The sequence below is a fragment of the Enhydra lutris genome, unplaced genomic scaffold (genome assembly GCF_002288905.1).
Source record: "Enhydra lutris kenyoni isolate GAN:26980312 unplaced genomic scaffold, ASM228890v2 scaffoldscaffold32, whole genome shotgun sequence".
NCBI lineage: Eukaryota > Metazoa > Chordata > Mammalia > Carnivora > Mustelidae > Enhydra > Enhydra lutris.
The window spans coordinates 11,902,739-11,912,774 of record NW_019154116.1 but is presented as its reverse complement, the minus strand read 5'-3'; the positions used below and the strand labels follow the sequence as shown (position 1 = coordinate 11,912,774).

Genomic DNA, 10,036 nt, shown 5'->3' with positions numbered 1-10,036 from the left:
AATTGCTTTAAAAAAGAAATACTTGGGTATAATTCTAGCCACCACATATAAGAACTTGTAAAACTATAAAATGCTGATGAAAAAAATTAAAGATCTACATAAACGGAGAACCATATTGTAGTCACAGGAGACTCAACACAGTGGAGGTACCAATTCTCCCAAACTGATAAATTTAATGCAATGCCTATAAAAGTATGAGTAAGATATACTTAGATATAGACAGGACTCTTTTAAAATTTATATGGAAATGCAAAGGAACTAGAATAGCTAAAATTTTTTTGAAAAGGGAAAATAAGGAGGGAGGACCAGCTACCTGATTTCAAGATTTCCTGCACAGCTATGGTAAGAGACTATGTGGTAATGGTGGAGAAAGAGAATTAGACGAAGAGAATAGAGAACCCAGAAACAAACTCACATAAACAGGCCCAACTGATTTTTGACAAAATCACAAAAAGAGTAGCCTTCCAACAACTGGTGCTGAAAAAAAAAATTGGTCTTCAATCTGCAAAATGTGAACAAAAATAAGAAAACAAGAAGGCAAAAAATACCCCCCAATACCTTCAACCTAAATTTGATACCTTATACAAAAATTAACTCAAAATGGATCATGGCCTTAAATGTAAAATATAAAACTTAAAAACATAAAAAAAAAAACCCTTAGGTTAAAAAAGTTCACTCTGGGGCTAGATTAAAAAAAAAAAAAAGTTCTTTGATTTGACACCAAAAAGCTTGATCTACAGAAGAAAGAATTAATAAATAGGATTTCATCGAAATAAAAATATGTTTCTCTGTGAAAGATCCTGTTGTTAAGATGAAATGGGAGAAAATATTTGCAAGCCACATCTCCGACAAAGTATAAAGAACTCTTAAAATCTAACAACAAAAACCCATTTAATGAAAAAATGGGCAAAACACATGAAGGGATGTTTTATGGAACAGGGTAAGCAGATGGCAAATAAGCAAACGGAAAGATGTGCAAAACCATGAACCATGAGGGAAAGAAAACTTAAAACCACAATAACATCACTATACATTTGTCAGAATGGCTAAATAGAAAAACAGTGACAACACGAAATGCTGGCAGATTTGAAGAAACTGGATTACTCAGACGTTGCTGGTGGGAATGTCAAATGCTCGTCTGGAGAAGTCTGGCTAACCCTTAAACAGCGGAATTTGTCCTTGCCATGTGATCTTGCAATTCTCTGACATTTATAGCAGAGAAACAGAGACTTATGTTCATACAAAAATCTGCACACCATTGTTCTTAGAAGCTTTGTTTGTAATACCCAAAAGCCAGAAAAACTCCAGACACCCTTCCACGGGTGAACAACTAAGCTATGGTACATCCACCCCACGGAACACTACTCAGTAATAAAAAGGAAAACTGTTCATATATACCACAATCTGGATGAATTTCCAGAGAACTGTGCTCAGCTAAATAAATCGATCTCAAAATGTTACAGACTGTATGATTCCATTTATTTAACGTTCTTGAAAGGACAAAATTGCAGAAACGGAGACCAGATTAGTGGCTGACAGAGATCAAGGGAGGGTTAGGGGCAGGAGGGGGTGGGCATGGCTCTAAGGGGCTGTGGGGATCCCGGCAGTGATGGGGCGCCCTGCATCTTGACTGCATCAATGTCAATATCCTGGTTGTGACATGTGGTATGTTTTTAAGACATTGTCACAGGGGAGAACAGAGAAAGGGGACATCTCATATCGCTGCAGGCACATCTACGGTGATCTCACGGTAAAGCTCAGCTTGATTTTAAAAAGTACATTCTATGTGATTGTATTTACATGAATTCAAAGGTAAACTAACCTCAGAACATTCGAAATCAGAAAAGCAATCACCCTGGCAGTGAAGGGGCATGAGGACTCTGGGAGATAGTGGAAATGTTCTGTTTTTTGTTTTGGGCAGTGACCACAAATTCATGTCTCAAAAAAGTGCATTTGAAAGGATCTCTCCTTCCAGAGGTTTAAGACAGTCTGATATCCTGAATTTAAGATAATGCTCAGCATGTGTTCTCCTAAAATACTGCGTTTCTTCCCTTTAGAGCTGAAAGGAATCCCTGAGCTTTATGGATTTATAAATGCTAACATGCAGAATACAAAGCATCATGATTTTTGAGGGGAAAAAAAAAATCTAGGTAGTGATCACGACAGGCCATTTTTCACTTGGGAGAATGCTTGGCTAGTCCTATAGGCGTTAACGACTTCCTTTGGCAAGTGTCCGGTGACAAGAAAACCCCCACTCGCCCCAGTCTCGCTACTGAGGTCTGCACTGTGGTGAGGCGGCCACTCCCCCTTGCCCCGCGCAGGAGGAGAGCCTACCTCGTGCTTCTGGCCCTCCGGAGCCTCCCGAGCCGCGGGCCGCGCTGAGACTTCGAGGCGGCACCTGTCTCTGGGCGGGTGAGCTTCTCGCGCCCTCCCTGACTTAGGGCCTCAGCACAAATGTTGTCCTTTCACGCCTGCCCGACCTTCAGGATGTCAGAGAACTGAGGAATAATAAAGCCTATTACAAGTGCTCCAGGACCCCACAGCTCCTGGGGTGGGTGCTGAAGGCCAGCCACCACCGGGGGGGTCTGTTCCGAACATGGACGCTCGAACCCAAGTGCTTCATGTTCTTCCATCCATCTGAACATTAGGTTGCTTTCCTGTGGCCAGGAGGCAACAGCTCTTCCCCTTGCTCGATTCGTGTGTCCATTGAGAAGTAGGGGACCTCAGCGATTCTGACCAGGACGAGGTGCAGCCCCACCACACACCCTTGAAATCTGATTTACGCACCACTGTCTTTGGAGTCTGGATTCTGGGAACCAATCTGCAGGCCCCTCACCAACTCCCATTTCTGGCTCTGTACAGCGGATTCCCAATCCAGAACATTCTCCCCTTCAGCTCCCCACCAGACCTAGGAGGCCAATCTTTCAGTCTCCCTCAGTGATGTCTCTCTTTTCGATTCCATGGTGATCAATTTAAATAAAAGGCCTAACGCAAAAATCAGGCAAATATGTTTAATTTTTTAAAATAACTGATGGCAAAATAAAATATTTACATCACATCATACTGTGTAAACATGTAAGGTCTCTGTACAAAGAAATATACATGCAAAATAATGTAAAAACTTAACTGAATAAAAGAAACAATACACAAATAAACGTTGTGAGGTTACGAATACACATCCAGTTTTGAATCCAATTTCTTTTAAAAAGTTTCTGTACAATTTTACAAGAAACAAACAAAAACCCAACAAAGGAATAAATAAAATACACTGGAAGCGGCAGAGCTGAACTAGGCCAGTTTACGGCTCAAGACTCTGGTGTCTGGCCGGCTGGGGACGCGGGCTGCTCTCTTTTGTGCATTTCACACAACGAAGGAAAAAGGACATCCCGAAAAATGCAACTGTGCCCAGAAGCCCCACGGCATGTCCCAAGGCCTCCCCACCATGGCGTGAATTCTGCCAACGACACCGACGTCGGATGCCGGCCTCAGGGCGGCTAGGGCTTAATTGGCTTTTATTTCTTACCAAAAGCTCAAAATCCAGCCAATTTCTGTACAGAAAGTTGAACGTCAAAAAGTCTAAAAAGTAGTAAATGTCCAGACTGATTTTGGGAAAAAAAAATAATACTTTGGCATTCTGAATAATAGCATAATAAATTTTAAAACATTACCCTATTATCCAGTTTTATATTCAGAGTATGAAATCACTTTTTACAGTCCTCAAAACTGACAAATTTCACGAAGAGTTAAATCTCCTTGAACTGATGGCACAGGGCTACAACCCCTCCCCCCACCCACCCCCGACACACGCACAAAACCATAAAGCTCACTGTACGAAGCATGTGCTTTTTCTATATATTTATTACAGGTACAACAGAGGTCTTCATAAATAGTTGCATAAAATGTTAAAGCCACAACATTGCACATGATATGAAATAAAACAAAACAAAAAAAACCCAAAACCCCAATGAGTGCATTTACAGTATTTTCATCTGACTGTATACTGCTCAACAATCTGATTGACGGCTTGGAGGGGTGGGGAACACGGGGAAGTGACTACTGGGGCTCAGGGCAGGACCCAACCTGATGTCCTGGGTGGATGGGCAGAGCCCCCTGACCTCCCCCAGAGGAAGCCCTGGGCAGCGGGTGGGGAGCAGGAGGGAAGGCAGGAGGGGAAATGACAGACTGAAGGCAGGACCAGTCTTATATACAAGTAAGGCCTACATTTCATCAGAGCAGAACGATTCATTCTATTTTTATGCAAAAGTCTGAGGTTGAATGCACATTTCAGGAGCCCAGTCTGGCGTCCCAGCGAGACGCACACAGACCCGGCAGCTGGGAAAGCTCAGAGCCAGGTGGACCCCGAGCTCTGGACGATGCCGCAGGGACGGCCACCACGAGGGTGAGTCCTCCCCGGAGGGGTCCGCCATCTGTTTTGTTCGTGAACACCAGTGGTTGAACATAGGCATTTCGTTTCCTTGAATAAATCTTGGAAAATGTTAAATTTGCAAAATTCTATTCATGTTCGTTTAAAAAAGTTTCTTTTTATTTTTTGCAGAAACCTGAATAAAAGACTGTGATACAGCAATGCTGTCTCCGCTCACGAGAGTGTGCGAGAAGGTCCTCCACCCCAGCACTGCGTGCTCCCGAGTCCCAGGCGCTCCCGAGCACAGCTCGCTCGGAGCCCAGTGTCACACGATGAACATACGGCAGCTGATCAGTTCTGTTGGTTTGTGTTTCTCTTCGAAAATCAAATTAACAGCTGATTGGCAGGTGAAAGAGAATGAGAAAGAACTTCAAGATAGGTCAAACTCGAGGCAAAAGCCTGCTCTGTAAGAAGTTTTTAACACTACGGATAGGTCGAACATCGTTCTGGTGTTTGCGCCGCTCAATGAAGGAAGTCAGTCTGGACGTGTCGAGGACGCCCGCGCCTTTGCCACCGCCACGGCCTGCCTGCAGCCACTGCTCCTGGAGGGCCAGCGCAGCCGAGGGGCGCTTGGCAGGGTCCTCTTGCAGGAGGAAACACACGAACTCCTTGGCCTTCTGGCTCACTCCTTTAAAGCAGTCCTCTGGGAAACTAAAGTCTAGTCGGCAAATGTTCAGGCAGGTCTCCTCCACGCTGTCGTCGAGGAAGGGGGACACGCCGCTGAGAAGCACATATGTGAGCACTCCGACACTCCATGTATCCGAGGTCAGGGAGATGGGGTTCCCAAGGATGATTTCAGGGGCTGCAAACTCGGGGTTCCCCAGTAACTGGTGGATGTAGTAGGTCGTGTTGAGTTGGACAGCATCTCCAAAATCAGCCAGTTTAATCGTTGGCTTGGCCAAACTCTGATCCACCAGAATGTTTTCAGGCTAGAAGACAGGTAAGACAATGGTCATTTCCATCGATCCCCATCTCAAGCTTACGCGGGATGCGCACCAGGAATCCACGAAGTCAACTGGAAGAAAGCATCCCACACAAGACGGGAGGCGGTTCCAAGCGTGCAGACAGCCCTCCCGGCAAGTGAGCATGAAGGCACCGTGCTGAAAATGCTGGCTCAGGAAGCTGGGCATTCGTTGGCACTCCTGGCTCTAATAGTAAAAGTCACCTTCCTTTCTCAGCTACCACTGACCCAGTCTCACATCAGCCTCACAAAGCTCACAGGAACTTTCTGGAACCTCATGAAATGTGTGAAGATCTCAAATGTTTATCTTATACTTTACTGACTGTTTATATCATTGAGAGCAAAATCCTGAAAATGGAGATTGGATATCAGGGTTCCCACTACCCACCTCCTCCTGTAGGTCCGCCATCCCCCCACGCCTCCTGGCCTGGTGCAGTGGACACATTGGGAGGTTGGGAGGAGGCCCCCGAGAGCCAGGTGGCTGGGCCATGGTCAGACACGCTGGCCTTGGCCCCAAGAGCCCCACTAACCTTCAGGTCCAGGTGTGCTATCCTGCAGTTGTGAAGGTATCGGACGGCTTCCAGAACCTCCCCCAGATACGCCCTGATCTTCCCTTCGGTGAGGTTTCCCCATCGCACCACACAATCCAGGAGACGCCCCTGGTCAGCCCTGTGGAGGCAGGAATGTGTGCAACACTCGTCACGGTGCTGGGTCACTTCAGAGGCAACAAACAGCTTGTCCATGCCCGCTGGTAACATCCTACCAGGCTGATGCTTCAGCAGCACACCTCTGCCTACGGGCAGGACCGTATCGAGCGGGACTGCTGGTCAACCTCGTCATGGATGTGAGCAGGGAACAAGGGTGCCCAGCCCTCAGAGGTGGTGGGGAAGGGGAGAGGAAGGGGCGCTCTGCAGGCACCTGCTGTAGGACAGAATGAAGTGACACACCTCCCTGAGCCTTCGCTCCATCATTTGTAAGACAGGCAAAGGGAAGGCCACATGAGGTAACGTAAGCAAAGAGGAAGACCTCAAGGTGTGCTGAGAAGACAGCCATTGGGAGCTGCCGCCTGGGTGTTCCACAGCACGACAGGCTGTCCCGCACGCCTCCAGGGTCTGGACATTTACCCAAGTTCCCGCTGTGCTTTTCCTGGGTGCCTCTGGAAACAACCACTCAGAGGGGAGCTGTGACCAGTTAGTGACCTCGGCCCCTTATAAGTAACACCTGCTGCCGCTGCTCTCGATCTCCCGCTCACTCACGACCTGGGTTGGAGGGCTGCCCTTCCCCAGCTTGCCGCCGCCAGTTCTGGGACCTGTGATCTGAAACTGTGCCTTCGATCAAAACGTCCGCAGAGCTCCCGTTTCCCTGAAGCGGGAGCAAGGATGCTGAGGGATTCATGCTGGACTTGAATCCTTCCTACTGTCAATGACTTTGACAGGGAAAGCCACTGACGGCAGCGCTGCCCATGGGCCAGGGACTAAATGCTTACTGTCAATTCGCTAGATCCTCAGGCCGACCTTCCCAAGGCCAAGCAGCCGCCCAGGAAGGCCAGCACTGCAGCGAGGCGCTCTGGCCCCAGGCTCTCTGAACACCGGGCTACGCTGCCCGCTGTCTGTGGAATAGGAACTAAACGGAAAATCAGCCACTTGTCAGGTAACAAAGAGGAACTGAGGAGAATTTGGTAGAAATTGGTTATGAGCCTACGGCCATACCACCCTGAACACGCCCGATCTCGTCTGATCTCGGAAGTTAAGCAGGGTCGGGCCTGGTCAGTACTTGGATGAGAGAAATCGGTTATGAAAAGAAATCCTAGTAATAGTACAGTGAGACTAAACCATTCAGTTTTCCACTAAGAAGAAATGGCAGCTGAATACACTTAAACTTTTCAGCCAGAAATGGAAGTCTTGTTGATTTCTGACAAGGACTTTAGGATAGTTCTCATTAAAAAATCCCCAAATGAGCAGTAGCTGTCAGACGCCCAGCCTCTCCAGCCCAAACAGAACAGAATTCAAACACAGCTCAATGCCAAGATATTTCAGAGAGGCGAGAATGTTCTAGGGTGGGCTTCCAAACCCGGGTACCTGCTCAGGGACAGGTGATTCTCTGCTGCAGGCCCATCGGGCCCTGCAGGATGTTGGGCAGCACTCCTGACCTCTACCCTCTAGATGTCAGCGGCACCCCCAACCCAAGTTGTGACACCACAAAAGTCTCCAGACATGGCCAAATGTCCCCTGGGGGGAGGCAAATGGCCCTCAACTGAGGATCACAGCTCTTGGGTCACAGTTTTCACACTCGCTCCTTAGACGAGTGAGTGCACTGTTCATCGGGGTGGCACACTGAGCTCACTGAGCCCCATGGGACTGGGGGCTGCTCTGGCCAGAGGCCCACCCCCTTTCCCAAGGACGTTCTCTGTGCAAGGTGCATCGCACTCTCCCATTCCGACCGTCCTGCAATGGGCCAGAGCTCCGAGGGGCAGGACTGCAGGCCCGAAGCATCGGACATGAGCAAGATCTTAGGGAGCCCACTCAGCAGCCATGAGGCTCCCGGGCCCCTAGCAGCCATGTGGTGCCTCCTGCAGGGGCAGAAGTCTTTAGGGGCCCGGCCCCTCGGGGAGCCTGGGAACCTGGGTGGTGCTGAGGTGTCTTGATGCTGGGCTCACTGCTCCCTCATTTGAACAGCATGTGCTGAAGACTGTACTTCTTTCTACTATTATTGGAAAGCTCTAGAACTGTGTTCTCTGACGACAGGCATACACACATACACATACACACACACTACAGGAAATAGGGATCCTGAAATCCTGATTTCTGTCTGTCTCAGAGAACAAACAACAGTAAAATCACTTAAGGTTGAGGCTGAGGCTTACGAACAGGGGAGGGCAGTGGGTGCATACGCACATTTCCAACACCAGGACGTAACTGGTGGGGGTCTCGAAGGTATCAAGGAGGCCAACAAGCAGTGGGTGCTGGAGGTTCTGCAGGATTCCAAGCTCATGGGTGACCTGGTCACGCTTCATCAACTTCTTGTTCACAAACTTAGTGGCCACTGCTCGTTTGGTTCCTTTCTGATCACATTTTTTAACGACAGAGAATCTGCCCCTGGAAAACAGGTTGAGAAGGTCACTTTCAGAGGACTCTGAGTATGTCAAAGAGAAAAGACTCTGCTAACCTAAATGGACTGGAGACCTGTCTGCAGGCCCTGCTCTCCCTGGGCACTTGTGGAGGAGCAGTGGCTCAGAGTGACCCCGAGGGAGCCTGCCAGTCTCCGAGCCCCTCTGCCACTGGTGGTGTCTTCTTCTTCCTGGAGGCAGGCTCCATTTCCTCACCCTGCACCTGGCCAGGCCACGTGCCCTCCTGACCTCTGGAAGTGGCAGAGGTGATACCATGGGGCTTACCAGGCAGCCCCCACCTCTGCTCTCATGGAAAACCTTCCTTACTACGTCAAAAAGCTTGATCTGTACGTGGTGGCTCCAGTCACCTCATGCCCCCTCCTTTCAGAAGGGATGAGTGTGTGGGTCTGGTCACCCACTGATAGCCCACGGCCTCTGAAGCTCTACCCAGTAAACCGTACCCAAGAAGCTCAGAAGACCTTGACCTGACCTCGATGATAGGGTCCTGGACCTCGAGTCCGAGCCTACTACCGATGATGACTCTGGGAGCACTGGGGACAGCAAGGAATAGAGGTAAATCTGTAAATAAATATTGAAATGGCCACACCACCTTGCTACTCCTCCCACAGAGAGGCACAGTCTATTTCTCTGGTGTTGAATCTGGCCTGGCCGATGGGTTTTGTAGGCCCACGCAATGCTGAGGAAGTGTGGTTGCAGATTTCTGAGGCTGGGCCTTAAAAGGCTTTGCAGCTTCTGCTTTTGCTGTCTTAAAATGCTTCCGCCATTAAAATGCTTCCGTGAGGAAGCCCAATGTGGAAATCTATGTGGAGAGAGGCCCAGCGTCCCAGCCAGCTGAGGCCAGGAGAAACCAACAGATCTGCCTGATCATTTACATGTGTCAGAAGTGATAGTAAGTGTGTGTCTGGTGCAGCAGGGGTAAGCGAGGGCGTGTCAGCCTGACATACCAGTGGGTGAGCAGGTACCCGGAGGCGCACGGCCACTGTGGCCACAGGACTGTAGGAGGCTGCTGCTGGGGCAGTTTCTTGGAAAGCTTTTTAAAAGAGACCAGCTCAGCTGGCATGCTTTTGACCTCCTTCTCACCACATGGGTCATGACCCTGCACGTGGAGAAGTGCTGTGTGGACGGGCAGCAGGGCCAAGTCCTGGGGCCAGGACACTTCTGAGCCACTGCCCCAGGCCTGGCTGCCCCTCCAATCTACATCTCCAATCTGAAGATCCCATTCAGCCTTTCTCAACTGGGACTCCCCAAGAGAATTAAATGTCAACCAAAAAGGGTCTGAGCGACTCTCCTCTGACTTCCCCAGGAACCGGACAGAGCTAGCACAGTCCTGGAGGCACAGCAGGAGGGTTAAGTCATTACATCAACAGACGGCTTATGGCATTAGGCCTTAATTCTCTCTTGGAACCCAAGTTGAAAACATCTTTACTCCCTCAATGTTTAATATCAAAAGGCAATTACAGATTATGTTTCAAATATAATTCATGTACCTTCTAACTGGTGGCAAAATTCCCTACTAATCTTATCA

The 10,036-nt window shown here is 48.7% G+C and overlaps 1 protein-coding gene across 3 annotated transcripts in view; it reads right to left on the bottom strand.

The window, feature by feature from the left end:
• Positions 1-2,995: 2,995 nt before the first annotated feature.
• LOC111153393 (trio Rho guanine nucleotide exchange factor) overlaps positions 2,996-10,036 on the bottom strand; it is a 355,850-nt gene continuing 348,809 nt past the window's right edge. For 2 of the 3 annotated variants that reach the window (XM_022512390.1, XM_022512392.1), the window contains 3 exons: positions 8,279-8,479; positions 5,915-6,053; positions 2,996-5,352 (listed from right to left, as the gene is read on the bottom strand). In XM_022512390.1, coding sequence (XP_022368098.1) covers positions 4,804-5,352; positions 5,915-6,053; positions 8,279-8,479 — 889 coding nt within the window. In that variant the 3' untranslated portion in view covers positions 2,996-4,803. The remainder of the gene's footprint in view (positions 5,353-5,914; positions 6,054-8,278; positions 8,480-10,036) is intronic. The other variant, XM_022512391.1, reaches the window with a different exon arrangement.